The sequence below is a fragment of the Propithecus coquereli genome, unplaced genomic scaffold, assembly GCF_000956105.1.
Source record: "Propithecus coquereli isolate 6110/MARCELLA unplaced genomic scaffold, Pcoq_1.0 Scaffold63, whole genome shotgun sequence".
In the NCBI taxonomy this organism is placed as follows: Eukaryota; Metazoa; Chordata; class Mammalia; order Primates; family Indriidae; genus Propithecus; species Propithecus coquereli.
Window position 1 is genome coordinate 9803055 of NW_012152285.1, and position 15922 is coordinate 9818976.

A 15922-nucleotide genomic window follows, 5' to 3' on the forward strand; every position below is an offset into this window, starting at 1 on the left:
GCCTGGGAACTTGGCAGCAATATCGCTCTTTCTCTCTTTTCTGCTTTCGGAGGCGGAGCTTGAGTCTGCGGCTGTGACAGACTCCACAGATTCGAGAGAAAAAATGGCTGCGCGCCTCTCCTCGCACGGCGCGACCAGCTCTGCCGCAGAGGCAGCGGCTATGACTCAGGCGGACACCCAGGCAACAAGTCCCCGCAGTCGCAGGCTTTGGGGTCCCCAAATTGCAGCTGCCCACCCCATGCTAGTCAGCGCTGGAGCCGACTGCCGTGGGAGGGCGTCTGGAGCCAGGGTCCACCGTTGCCTATTCCAAGAGGTGCGTTCTAGGGCCGCCTGCCGGCCGGCTGCGCACCCTACCCACAGCGACTCTGACCGATCCGCGGGAGAACTCTGTGCTGTGTCCCTCCCAGCACCAGCGGAACTTTCAGTGATTTCCGCGGGTAGAGCCTCTTTTATGCAGTTCCCCTCCCCAAATCCAGTCCTGGTGGTCTCCTGTGGCAAGAAGCGGCCTCCAAACTCTCCCCTCTGGGCTCCGTCGGCGTCCGATCTGGGGAGCGGGCGCTCTTGCTGGTCCCTCTCCTCCGATACGGACCCAGCGCCGCGCTCTGCTGCGTTCGAAATGGACCCTGCTCCTGTCTCGGCTCCCCGCCGCTTGTCGGTCTGTGCTACCACTTCGCACTGACCTCTGGCACTTCCCTGCCTGCGTGGGAGTGGGGTTAGGTGAAGGAAGAGTCGTCTTCCTGTGAGTCAGATCGCACTGCCCGGGCCAGCCCGCTACGGGGTGCGGCCGTCCCTCGCTGCCTTTCCCCTTTGTCCCAACTCTCCGGTAATTTGCAAGTGTTTTTTGAGTTCACCTGATTTTATCCGCTGGACTGCTTGTCCCTCGCTGCCTCCCTGTAGATTCACGAAGCCAATCCTGCAGGGGAGCGCCTCACTCGCGTGTGGGTGTCCGTGTTCTTCACCTCCCACTCTGGGAGCAGAGAGCCAGGAGGTCACCCCTAATCTGCCATCTTCCCGACCCCCCTCACTGCTTGCTCTTTGTGGTTGGTGTGAATTCGCGGGACATCCGCAACCTGTTGATTCGGCTAGCTGGGCCTGAGTTGGTGGGTGAATCTTGAGTGCTTCCCCCCAATTCTAGTTGTTCAGTGGTGGGAGACCGCCATTTGTGGGATCCCCAGAGGCTGGGGCACTTGGTGGTTGGGCAACACCCCTCCTCTAGCGCAGTGACTTTAGCGCCGGGCACGGCGGGCTCTGCCCTTGGAGGTGGGGAGAAGTGAGAAAAGCCGCTTTCCCTGTGTTACTGGTGTGAATCTGCAGGGCCTTGGCAGTGTACAATAATTGACAGACCATTGATTTGTTCTGCTGGACCAGTGTAGGTCAGCTAATGAGAACATAATGCTAGGGCTTGCTTTCCGTATCCGGGCCACTGCCAACAGTGGGGGCTGTAGACAGGGAAGGAAAATCCTGGTGAGAGACCTTAGCAATTCCACCAATTGACCCCTCCCATCAGGATCAGCCTCCCAAGTGTGGTGAAAGAGCCCTGAATAACATATTAGCGGCTCCCCCTAGGGGCAGGTCAAGCAACCATAGAAGCGGGCGCACACGCACACATACACACACACACACACACACACACACACACACACACACAAACGCTTGCAGGCATCGGCTGAGAACTGTCTTGCCCTTACCCCCACTTTAGGGGGGAATAGGGTCCAAGTAACCCTTCGGAGTGGCAAGACCCTTCCTAAAGGTGAGGGCATTCTATTCCTTATCCAGGAGACCAGAGACAAAGGCATCAGATTACCTCAATAACTGGCTCCTCCATGGAATCTACATCCAATGACAGAGAGGGTAACCCCATAGCTTAATACAGTGCCCTCCATCTCTAGCTATTAGATGGCAGTGGAGTCATGCACACAAGTGTGATCTACCACCTAGGAGCTTAAGCTGGGGGACCAAACTCACTAGTCTCCATTGGCAAGAGGTGAAGATGACAGGTCAGAGGTAACCCAACTTGCTAAAATACCTCTAAGGCAATATAAGACCAGCACACCTCTTCCCACCAGTGTCAAGGAACATCCTTTGGGGGCTTGAAGTTAGGGGCACAAACCAGTCCTAGCACTCCCAGTTCTCGATCAAGTAGCCTGATGAGAAAGAACCAGTGAAAGAATGCAGGAAACATGAGAGATCAGAGAGAAAATTCACCCCCAAAAGAAATCATTAGACCCTCAAAAACAGACACTAATTTAAATGAAATGATTGAAATGATAGAGGAAGAATTCTGAATATGGATTGTAAGAAAACTCAATGGAATCAAAGAGAAAATAGAAACCCAACACAAAGAAGCCACAAGAATAACATAGAAAACGAATAAAAAATTCTCTAAAGAAATTAAAATACTACAAAAGAACCAAACAGAAATTCTGGAAATGAAAGATGCATTCTAGGAACTTCAAAACACAGTGGAAAATGGATATATTTGAAACTTGGACTTGGGGGGGGCAATGGCAACATATGTAACCTAAACATCTGTACCCCCATAATATGCTGAAATAAAAAAAAACCACAGTGGAAAGCCTTAAGAATAGAATGGATCACACAGAGGAAAGAATCTCAGAGCTTGAAGATAATGCTTATGTGCTAAAAAAATCAGATGAAGAAAAGAATGCAGAAGCAAGACACAAGAACAAAACATACAATAAATGTGTGATTATGTAAAGAAACCAAATATAAGAATTATAGGAATCCCAGAGAGAGAAGAAAATACACAAGGGCTGGAAAATCTATTTCTTGGAATACTGGAGGAAAATTTGCCTGGCCTGGCCCAGAAATCTAGATATCTAGATACAAGAAGCACACAGAACTCCTGGGAGAGTCAATGTGAAAGGGCATTCACCACATCACATAATTATTAGACTGGCCAAAGTAAACACAAAAAAGGTAATCCTTCAAGCAGTAAGATGAAAACAGCAGATAACCTACAAAGGAAAAACCTATCAGACTAACTGCAGACTTCTCAACTGAAACCCTACAAGCGAGAAGGGACTGGGGTCCCATCCTCAATCTTCTAAAACAGAATAATGGCCAACCTAGAATTTTTTACTCAGCAATATTAAGCTTTGTCTATGAGGGAGAAATAAAGACTGTCCCAGACAAGCAAACAATCATGGAATTTGGTAAGACCAGACCTGCTCTGCAGGAAGTACTCAGACCTGCATTATACACTGAACAGCATAGTAGACACTCACCAAAGTAAAATCACTCAAGAATTGAAGTCCAGAACCTGGATTCCACAATGACTTGAGAGGTAAAACAAAATAATAAGAATTTACTCAACAATATGAACAGAAATCTACCCCAAATATCAATCCTGTCAATAAATGCCAATGACTTGAATTGTCCTCTGGAGAGACATAGACTGGCTGAGTGGATAAAAAATTATAAAGGAAGTACACATGTTGTGAGGGTCTAGTCCTCTTTCATGTGTTGATTCCATAATATTAGACATGCTACAGGTCACCTGGAGACTAAAAAATCATTAATAATTTAACACCAGCCTAGGAACTTGTTAGAAGATAATATATTTTGTAATATTCACGATATTAGTTAAAATTTTGTAAATATAAAATAACATATTTTGTACATTAAAGATGTCTGTACTCAATGTTTGAAACTACCTCCTTGTTGTCAATTCTGTGTCACATCATCTCCTCAGCCCTGAACCAAACTTACAGTTCCTTATCATTGCTTTCTCTTCTAACTTCTAATTCATAAGAACTCCATTCAGCTAGTCCCTTAGGCTTGGCATGTGCATTACCCCTGCTCTGTTTTTTATACTGTATGGAAAGTTAATGCCTCAACTGTCTGTCTCCGTGATTGCAGTGTCTTTTCAATTTGAATATTCCTATTTATTCCTGCACCTGCTCCTTAGATCAGGGTGCATCTTACTTCCCATCTGGATTACAACAGTGCTGCCCTTATCTGGTCATTGTTAATCCATTCTTTTTCCCTATAATTCATACTATGCTTTGCTGTCATATTAGCTTTTATACAATGTCAACTTGGTACAAGTCATACAATGTCATAATAGGTCTGCGGACAATGAGTCCATGTCAATTTCTGACAGAAGAATAGAATTGTAGACTAGTGATTCAGGCTGATAACATTTTTCATGACATGGTTCTATTTACCTATTTCTGTTAATTTACATTGTATTTGTCTGCAAATAAAGGAAAATCAAGTTAATAATTAAACAAGCAATGGGAGTATTTAACTCAAATACACAGCGTCTCATGCTGGGGCAATATAGGAATGATACAGTAGTCCCAAAGCATTACAGAGTTGAATGCCTTCCTTTCCCTCTCCATTATATTTCATATATAGGTCTTCGTTTTGAAGATTAAATCCTCATGTCCCAAAATGAGGTCTACTCTACCTCCTCCTTCACATTTGTGTCTGAGTAAGAAGGAGGAAATAGAAGAAGTGGCAGCAGCAGGTTTCTGTGTATATCTTATCAGCAAAAAAATATATTGCCTAACTCAGCTAACTGCAAAGAGTTTGATGAATGGCATTTTTGGGAAAGTACGGAATAACGGGGCAGGAAATAAAGTTTGGATCAACTGATCTACAGCCTGTGCTATACCATACAGTAGTTTTCTCTAATATTATACTTTCTACTTTCTATGTTAGATAACTTTATAACAATGTGAGTTATTATGGATTAACGGTAAAAATATGCTGGCATATGAATTCGTCAGATTGTTGCATCAAATCATTCCTAGGAAAAGAACAATCAACAGTTGGAGTTTACTTTTGAAGCCCTAGTGACCACTGCATTTGATTTGTTTGGAGCTGGGACAGAGACAACCAGCACAACCTTGAGGTATGCTCTCCTGCTCCTGCTGAAGCATCCAGATGTCACAGGTATGACCACAGATGATTTGCAATGTGAATTTCAGAAATAATGTTGGGAGGACACTGCTGGTGTCCTCCATCCTGTTTCCCTTAAAAAGCTACATAATTTAAAGTTCTATGCCAACAGCTGTAGCATGTACAAATTTAATGATGCGATTAAAATGGGACATCTTTGCACAATAGGAAAGGTTGACTGGGAGAAGTAAAGGTGCCGTGGCAGTAGGAAGAGCAATAGAGCTCTGGTGCAGCATCTGGATTTCCCTGGGAATGATTTATGTCAGACAGAGCCAACAGAAATTGGCTTAGGATTGCACTTTGATTTTATTATGAAAAAGGAATTTTTTGAATGGTAGGTATATTTTTGAAGATACTTGTCTTCATTATGAAAATTCCATGTTCTAATGTTGAATTAGGGAAAACAGAAACTCTCTTTACGGAATCATACTTAGAAATCCTAGAAATTTAGTGAGGCTGCCTGAGATAATTTCCAGTCTGGAAAGTATTCTAAAAAGTTGGATTCATAAGAAAGATGTTTCCATTTATGCAAAAGATATACCGAAAGGAAATTTATTATTCCAGAAGTCTGATCCACAAAACTGGTGTTTGACAATATAAAGAATGTTTTGAGGAGTGGGTCAATAATTTTTTCTTTTATGAATAACTTTACTTTAGAAATTTACCTTTTATGCAACAGATACTTTTTTATGTGTCAAGATCCCACTGAATTGACAATAGCTTATTTATAAATGAAAATCAGTCCTTTTAAATTAGGAAGAATGGAATACAGTAAACAGCCAAAAGAGAAGTGATTGATAGTCTGAGGTTTCTCAATAATCAGGAAATTATTACAGGGTATTTGGAATATCTACTCAAGAATTTGGAAATAATTCTAACTAGGGAAATAAGAAATTATGAATTCAAGTAAGGAGACACCGTTAAGTCCAAGAAAATACCAAAAATGAAATATAAAATCATAACTATCTTACCAGGGATGAGTATTTATGTAGTTAGAATGATGTAATTAATGAATACTAATATAACCAGAAATTGTGGTCCAAATATATTCTGGATAATGGAGTGAGGGAAGTGTGTGTTTGTGTATCTGTTTGAAAGTATGTCCAAATATGAGGTGGAGATGGAGATTAAAATTTTCGTATCCCGTAATGAGAAATAATTAAATATTATCTATAAATGGGTAAGAAATAGAAAGTCTTTATTTAGAAAAATGAATGTATTTTTCAGAAGAAGGTGCTAGAATGTCCACAGTAGCCACAATTTGGAAGTGGGAAGATGTAGAGAGTACCATCGTACGTGGTATAGACACACACGTACACAGAGACACACAAATACCGATACAAATATGTATGTGTAAATCTTTTAGTAGAACTTAATTTTTTTAAAACCTCATATTGTTTTCATATGAAATTAATATTCGATTCCTGTTTTTACTCTTGGAAGAGAGTAATTTCATGACTTAATTATATGCTTACTTTATATATCAAACATTTCATCATTTCTGTTTGTAGTACTTATCATATATGTTAATACATGTACATAAGAGATTTATCTTAATGCCTAGCTTATGGTGCAATTGTATGCATTTGTATTATAACAATTCTCTAAGTCTATAGGTACTTCTAGCTCTATAATCTAAGTTTGAAATGACATTGGGGTACTTTCGTAATGCTTCATGTAGCCCTGATTCCTATGGTAAATGTGCCATTTTTCTCCTTTTCCGTCACTTCTTACTGTGTCTTATCAGCTAAAGTTCAGGAAGAGATTGACCGTGTGGTTGGTAGACACAGGAGCCCCTGCATGCAGGACAAGAGCCACATGCCCTACACGGATGCTGTGATACATGAGGTCCAGAGATACATTGACCTCATCCCCACCGACCTCCCCCATGCAGTGACCCATGACATTAAATTCAGAAACTACCTAATCCCCAAGGTAAGCTTGTTTTTCCTACACTGTACCTCAGCATTCTTGAAATTCCCCAATCCACAGTATGGTTCCAATCCTCTACCAACACAAGATGAGAGAAATGGAAAACTCACGTGTGGCAGCTTGATGGACTTTGTGTTATTTCTAGTTTGGGGCTATAAAGCTTTAGAACAGGTCTTGGTTCCTAGCAGCTTGTGTCTTCCAAATTTGTTCTCCTTCTTCAAGGTTATTTTGGCTACTCTTAGGTGTACACATTTCCAAATACATTTTATAAGTATCAGTTTGTCAATTACCCAAACACCGTGCTGGGATTTCTATCAGGGTCATATTCAATCTATAGATCAATTTGGAAAAAACTGATATCTTGTCACATTGAATCTTTCAATTCATGAATATGGTTATACTCCCAATGTATTTGGGCTTTCTTTTATTTTCTCAGTCATATTTTATTTTTAGTGCAGTGGTTTGCAAATCTTTTGTTAGGTTTTTGCTAGATAATGAATATTTTTGTTGTTATGAATTTATAAAATGCCTTTTCCATTCCTTTAGACCTACTATATGGAAATATAATTAATTTTATCATTCTTATGACATGAATCTAACAACTTTTCTAAATTGACTAATCATGGCTAATAATTTGACTATAGATTCATGGGGAATTTCCATGCACAATTATTTTTCTATTTGGGATATTTGTTTTATTTCTTATTTTCCACTTCTTGTGCCCCTAATTTCTATTTATTGCATTATTGCACTGACTAGGATTTCCAGGATGGCATTGAACAGAATTGGTGACAGTGGGGATCCTTGTTTCATGTCTCATCTGCAAGAAAGGGTGGAGCTTTAACATCTCACTATTGAGAATGATGCTTTCAGTAGATTTAGGTACATATTCTTTAACACATTAAGAAAGTTTGTTCTTTGCTCAAATTTTTTATATGAATTTTTGTCAGAAATTTGTGTCTAATTTCATCAAATTGATTCTCTGCCTCTATTGGCATGATTGCGTATATTGGCCTCACCCTCCTTTCTAAATATACACAAGACTACACATACCTGGATTGGATCTGCTCCATATTGTTCAGGACTTCTGTATTTATATTTGTAAGATATTTTCGTCTTTGTTTTTACTTCCTCAAAATTTTCTTGTCAGATTTCTGATGCTGAGATAATGCTGGCCTCATGAAATTAGGCAAAAAATCTTACCAAATGTGGGTCCTTTTTTGTTGCCTTCCTTCCCCCACTTTTCATCTTGTGACCACTTAGCTGTATCTTTGAAATACCTAACAACTTTTGGTTGAATAGCCGACGGTATAAATGAAAAAATACAGAGTATCAGAGACGTTTAGCTCCTTCTAGAAAGGATTAATTCCTCTCCCGTAGGCAGTCATAATGATGTAAGATCTCTTGCCCTGATTCAGGGTTGGACATGAAGTGAACACAGTTAAAGATTAACTGTAGCTGTTAGCTTACCTCTCTAATGTTTTCCCATCTCTGGAATCTTGAGACCAATTTTTATCTTAGTGGCTTTACAATGCCTTCTAACACATGGTTCCCATATTCATCCAGACATTCTAGTTGCCATGCTACAAGCTACTCTAATTCCATTGAAGCCAGGTCATATTATCATTAAAATTAAAAATAATATCACCAAAACTTGTATTAGTATTTTCAAGGGGAAAAAATCAATGAGATTTGTAAAATTGCAAATATTTAAGCCATTATTGGTTATGCTAAGTTCCTCAGAAATAAGGTGGTACCTAACAGATCTCTCTATTGCAGAGATTCTGCTTTTTATGTGTAATTAATAAAAATCTATGGCCCATTGTACTTTAAGACTGTTTAAAAGTCCTGCTTCCCAAATCATGCACCCAAAATTTTAGCTTTACTTGATGATCCTTGCCTGAAGTGATGATCCTGACCTGAATTCTTATGAAGCGATGATTTTTCTAATTTCACGATCCTTTCTGTGTTTTTAAGCTAGAATTAAACTGTAATCAATATCTTCCCCATATTTTTAATTGAGACAAAAAATTGCATGGCAATGATGAACACAATAGTTTTATAGTCATTACTGTACTTGTTGTTACCATCCCAGAAGATGTTTTTTTAAAGTAGATCATATGTTTGATTACAAATGCCCTCTGAACAGATACTGCAGACATTTCAACTGCCAACAGAGACTTCCATTTTAAGCCATGCTCTACAGATGAGGTGTATGAAAACTGAAATGATGAAATAGAGCAGCAAGTGGGGATAGACACTAACGTCTAAGATTGATTATAAGGCGAACTAATTCAGAAGGTTTTGTATCAAAGTACCCAAGTACTCAGGTCTTCAAATGTGATTGATTGGAGGCCACTTTAGCAAGATCACTGGCACTGGCCTTAAACTTATGTCTTTCATTGCTGAGTCTGTCTGGTTGGAAATGTTGCTGCTCTTCTTGGGCCAGCATTTCCTCATATATGGATCAAAGAATTAACTAGGTGATTACTATTGTTTCTTCCAGTTCCATGACTTTTTTATACTTTGGTTTATCTACATTTGTGGTTTCCAGGGCACAACTGTATTACCATTCCTAACATCTGTGCTGTATGACAGCAAGGAATTCTCCAAACCAGAAATGTTTGACCCTAGCCACTTTCTGGATGAGAGTGGCAAGTTTAAGAAAAGTGACTACTTCATGCCTTTCTCAGCAGGTAATGGAAATTCTTTTACATAATACTTGAGAGAACAGGATTACTTTTGGGGGTCAATTGTAACTTACATGGTGCCTCTTCTGGAAGCCTATAGAATTAATTTTTTTTGTACATGATCAGAGCTCCACTCCCAATGCCCATGTGCTTCCCCTCTCATGATACTTCCTTGCTATTGGGCCAGATTAGAGGGGGTTTGGGGAGTTGGCTCATTTTTTCCAAATTGAGAAAGCTAAAGTATAGATTGGTTGAATTCTGCCACTAGATACATAACTGAGGTACCCTAGAGCTCCTACTAGAACTTAGAACTGATTCATTCTTTCATCCCCCACCATGAGAAAGGCATCTAACTCTAAAATTTCACTGAAGGTCTTCTATGTGGTGTTTCTCATCCCCAAAGCTGAGCTCTGGGGATACAAGTATCCTCAGACACAGAAAGGAATCTTAAGAGTTCACTCCCAAGGTAAGGAAGCAGATGAGTAAATATGATCATTATAATTCAGTATGATTGGGGCTGTAAGAGAGAAATTCACAGGCTGCTGGATGTAGGGGACAGAGAGAGAAGATGCCTGCCCTTGCTCTCTCATACCCCACACTGAGACATAAAATGAAGTAAGCAATGTTTTAATAGCAGAAATGACATTTGAGCTGCCTCAAAAGAGACAGAAAATAGAATGAAAAGAAGGCAGGGCGTTTTTAAGGAGGTAATGAACTATAGGAGTGGGACATTTGCTCTAAATCAAGGATGTCTCTGCCTAATAATCACAGAGTCAGGAAAACATTAGGAATGTGGCTGGATACTCTGCAGTGATTCTAAAGCATCCTGCTCTTCATCCAGTTATGATCAGATATCTTGAATATTGGATCTCCACACCTGCAGTGTGTATGCTGGGTCTCTGGACATGGAACCACCATTCTATATTCTGTGCCTTTTGATGTCCACTTTATCTGGCATTGTAGAAACTGACACAACAAGGAAAGTGTCCAAAGCCCTCCCTTCAAAATTCATATTTTAGCGTAGTCAAAAATAAACAGAGACGTGTGATTCCAGATGATTCATGCTGGTTTCATCCCTTTGTAATGCCCTAACAAAATTCCCAAGACTGGGTAATTTATAAAGAACAGAAATTTATTACTCACAGTTCTGGAGGTGGGGAAGTCCAAGATCCAGGCACCAGAAAGATTGGTGTGTGGTTAGGGCCTTTTCCTCTAGATCATGCCCTCTTTGTGTCTTCACAAGATGGAAGGACAGAAAGAGCAAGAGGGGGAGGAATAGTTCCCTTGCATCTCTTTTACATGGTCATTAGTCCAATGAATGCAGAACCTGCGCAGTTTATTGATCTTACAAAGGCCATACATATTAATACTGTGGAATTGAGATTAAATTTAAACATATGAATTTTGGGGAGAAACATTCAGAACATAACACATGCTTCAGTTGAAGCATGGCTTGAGCTGAGAATAGAAGGCGTGAAGAGTCGTAGGAAAGATCATGGAAATGTCAGATTAGGAACAGAAAACACAAGAATGTGGGTGTGCTTTCTTGTAAAATATAAATGGAAACTCAAAACATCAAAACATCAATTTTAATATGAGAATATTTAATAGAGTGCTTGACATGGAGCTCATGCTTAATAAATATTAATATTTGTTAAATGAAAGATGCCCCTTAAGATCAGATGTTAGGCGGACAACAAATGTGTCCACTTTTTGTTCATTTGTCTATCCAATCATGCTTCCATCTATCACACCATTTATCAAAGAGTTACTATGTATTTCATTTGTTCTAGTCACAAACACAGTGTTTGTCACAGTCACTGCTACACACAAGGAGTAATTACCCTTTATGCTTGTTATTTTTAGGAAAACGGATTTGTGTGGGAGAGGGACTGGCCCGCATGGAGCTATTTTTATTCCTGACCTCCATTTTACAGAACTTTAACCTGAAATCTCTGGTTGATCCAAAGGACCTTGATATCACCCCAGTTGCAAAAGGATTTGCTTCTGTGCCACCCTTGTACCAGCTCTGCTTCATTCCTGTCTGAAGAAGGTCAGACAGTCCGGTTGCTGAAGGGCTGCCCTCTGCAGCTCCCTCTTCTCTGGGACATCTTCCGCCTCCTTCCCACCATCAGAGATGCCTTCTCTGACCTCTGCTCTCACATCTCCCCATTCCCTCAAGATCCCGTGGACATCATTCCTCCTTTTAGGAGAGTTTCCTGAGTTTCACTACACAAATATATCTACCATTCCTCGTATTCTGTAACCCCTGTATTAATCACCACATATGCCAATCCTTAGCTAATATTCAGTTATTAATGTTATCATGGTAAAACAGAGAAAATTATTAGTGTATGATAATTCAGACTTATTTCTCCTGCACATTCTAAATAAAAATCATTATTATATATTGGGTCAGTTGTCAGACTTTCTTTCTTTTGTGCATAAAGCAAGTAAAAATTAAATGAAAATAGAGTCCCAGGAGGCCATGCTGGTCCTCAAAATGATAAGCACAGAAGGGGACAAAGGGGAAGAGGGTAGGGAAGCTCTCTTGGCTGAGGGTCACCTAGAGTTACTCAAGGTTTGTATTTGAAGGAGAATCTGTGTCCAGGAGCAGCTCCAAGCTGTAGGAAATATTGGGAGGATCAGTGATAAGGAGGAATGAACAATATGTACTAGAATTTATGTACCTGCTTTGGTGTTGCTATAGCATTACCATAAAGTGGCATTACTTTATCCTAAATAAAGACTGGATTACTTTTATTACTTCTAGTTTCCAACTTAGTTTGGAAACATATGTTTCATATTGATACTTATGTGTTCTGAGAGTTACTCTTCTCTCCCCAAACACAAACAAAATCCCTGAGAGGAATTACCAAGTTTTATTATTTTTTAGTTTCCACTACATTTTTTTACACCTAACATAAATGTGATGGTAATTTGATGGTGTGGTCCTGAAATCATTACCCTCATGTCGTCTCCAAAGCATAGTAAACTGAATATATTGTCACATAGAATTATACTCTTTTTTCCCCCGTCTCCTGCTTGAAGTGTGTAATACGAGAATTGATATCACTCACTACCCTTCTCCCAGCTCATATTTCAGAAGAGGCTACCTAAACGTTGGAATACATTTTAAAGACAACATATGGGCACAGACATACATATACATCTATACATATATATGAACATAAGTGTATATTCACACAATAGATAAAATATAATTTATGCATACATAGATATAGGGTTATAGAGTTATTTACAATATCGAGCTCATCCTATACATATTGCATTACAACTTGCTGCTTTTCTACTAAACTATGTACAAAGCAAACCTCTAAGGTAACAGAAACATAGGCAAATGATGCAAATAGATTACAGAAGAGAAAGTGGAAATGGCTATTATATGGATGAAAAGATCCAAATTAAAATGACGTATTATACATTATAAAGCTTCTTGATTGGGAAATGAAAATGTTTTAATGTAGGGGTAGCAAAGATGTGAGCAAACACCAACAGGCAAGATAAAATGAAGGAGCTGGCTGTGCTGGTTCCCTCTGGATGCTCTAGGGGGAGAATCTGATTTCCTGCCTGTTTCATCTTCTAAAGGCTGCTTGCATTCCTGGGCTCGTGAACTCTTCCTTGCTTCGCTCCAGATCCTTGCCCCTGGTGTCACACCTCCTACTATTGACTCTTACCCTTTTATCTCCCTCTTATGAGGACCCCTGTGATTACATTGAACCCACCTGGATAATCTAGAACAATCTCCCAATGTTAAGGCATTATTCAGCCTACCATCCTATCATTCTACCCATTTTAATACCCAAACGACTAAACAGATGCTCAGTAAAGTGTGGTTGAACGTTGGGATTCTAGGTCACACAGCTTTTTATGTGTTAGAGCCAGGAGTTGATCTTGGGCAATCTCACTAAAAAGTAGAGGTTGCTAACAAATTTGCTAATCCCTCTTATGTGTTTACTTTTTTATTGTTTGTTTTCATTCAGTAAAATACATGTTCCATATGAGCAGGGTGTTTGTTTTGCTCACTTAATGAATGCCAACTACTTGAAACAGTGTCTGGAACATATTGGCTCCATGAATATTCAATAAATAAATGGATACTTAAATGAATGCATGAATGAATGGTTCCTAGACATGTGAACCCTACATTCTTGTTAAAGGACAATGTAACTATGTGCATGAAAATGTAAATGGACATACCAAATCTTTGAGCAATTCAACTTCTTGGGTATTTATTTCATGACTATCCTCGAATGTGTACATTATTAACTTCTATGTCAATGCTCATGTTATGATTGGTTATAATAGATTTGAAACATATAAAAGACCTATTTGAAGTGGTAAATAAATTATGGTGGACCTTTACAAATGGGCATGTATGTAGTAGATGAAAATGATTTTCATAAGTATATAAGGATGAAGTATTATATGGCAGGCACTTCTAACAATATGAAAACAGCAATTCATTCACTTCTTATAACAATGCAATGAAATTGGTGTGATTATAATTCATCTCCATGTAACAGATACTGTACTGAAGCACAGATATGTTTATTAACATGTCCAAAGTCACAAGGCCAGTAAGTGACAGAGCTGGAGTGATCTGACTCCAGAGTCTGTGTTCTCAAACTCTACAGTGTGCTGGGTTCATTCCTGGGGAGTCTCATCTGTAGAGTCCTCCTGGGCAGTGGCTCTCAGAGGTGTAGTCTCTCCTCTTCCACCTAAAACTATCTTCATGTCCGTATCTCCATTTTCATTTCTTTTCTCTGATATTCCAGAATTTGGGCAGAAAAGCCTTAGCCTCTCAGTCCCTCTATACTAACTTTCTGTGATATGGATGTTCTATGTCAAGGTAATCACACTTTTCTCCAGAAGTCCTGGAGAGAAAAGAGATTAGAGCTCTATGTTAGGTTTTTGCCCACCACTTGTGTGGACTCCTCTACCTCTTTCAGGCTTTGGGTAATCTTGGAGTTCTTTCATCATTTGAGGCAGTAATCTCTTTTGCTGTTTTGTGGTTGTTGTTGTGTGTTCTTTTCTGTTTTTATTTTCCCAAATTTTCTGTGAGTTTGGAATTTTCTTTTGCAATGCAGTATAGATTTTTAAACAAGTACAGTATGTCTGTGTGAATATGTATTTGTTTATGTATATATTTGTGTTATGCCTAGAAATCTGTGACAAGAAAAGGAGGCGGGAAAGTATTTAGTCTACCACACTTTACAGGAATTTAGAAGCAATATAAAAAAAATATTAGAAATGATGTAGGATCATAATATCAGCAAGGAACTGGCCATTCTATTGTTAATATATTTAGGAACAAGCCCAAAGGGAAAGTTTTTTCTCCATTCAATGGAAAACTCCACTGGAAGAATCAAGGCCTATTAGAATAGCTGAGATCCAGGGCAGTGTCAGAACATTAGATTTCTTCCACATTCTGATCTCTGCAGACAACTATCTGTCAGCGTTTCTACTACTGCTCTTCTTCTGTGTTATGCAGGGCTTGAAAAACCTCTGATTCTGCTGTGCAAGTTACCTTCAAGGGCATGGGGCAAAGAATAGGAAAAACAAATGTCACCCTGTGGAAAGAGTAGTTTCATAATTAAATGTTGTGACTCATGGAGTGGGCAGGCTTTGTGGAGGATGTCAACTTATCTCTGGATCTTGTGCACCACAGAGTCCAAGTAGGATATGCTGTGGTGTCAGCCAATCACATGGTTATTTTCTTTATGAACATTAGGTAGCAGGACACAAATAAGAAGTTATGGGGAAAAAAACAATATACTTCTTGGGGGGAGTCTGAAAATTGGCTCAAGGCTTCTACAGGAAAATATGTATATCAGTAACTGTTAATGAGAAAATGAACACTAAAATTTATCTTTTTAGGTAACCTTAGAGTTCATAAGAGCCATTAAAATCTCAAATTTGAAAGGGTAGAAAAGTTTATTTTTTGAGGAATAATGAAGTAAAGGATACAACTTTTGATATATGAAATGCTATGGTATTGGTGTGAATAAATTTTAAACCATGAATGTAGTACCTGAAATTCACATATATTGATGTGTGCAGTAGGAAAAGTTGGGTTAGGAATGTTTAAATCAATAAAACTCAATATAAGTGACACACATTTTGGTTGTCAAGTTGGTACACTAAGAGATAAGAGCAGAAGAGAGATAGAAAAATGAATGAGTTTATTTTTAAGTTGTGATTACAGAGAAAAAATAAGGAATTCTTGAAGAAGACCCCCAAAGCAATCGCCGCAGCAACAAAAATAAATAAATGGGATCTAATCAAATTAAAAAGCTTCTGCACTGCCAAGGAAACTATCATTAGCGTGAATAGACAGCCCACAGAAT

At 39.2% G+C, this 15922-nt stretch overlaps 1 protein-coding gene across 1 annotated transcript in view; it reads left to right on the forward strand.

The window, feature by feature from the left end:
* Positions 1-11933, forward strand: part of LOC105822723 (cytochrome P450 2C19-like) — a 42034-nt gene extending 30101 nt beyond the window's left edge. The window contains exons 6-9 of the mRNA XM_012659751.1: positions 4782-4923; positions 6677-6864; positions 9416-9557; positions 11418-11933. Coding sequence (XP_012515205.1) covers positions 4782-4923; positions 6677-6864; positions 9416-9557; positions 11418-11599 — 654 coding nt within the window. The 3' untranslated portion in view covers positions 11600-11933. The remainder of the gene's footprint in view (positions 1-4781; positions 4924-6676; positions 6865-9415; positions 9558-11417) is intronic.
* Positions 11934-15922: the final 3989 nt, after the last annotated feature.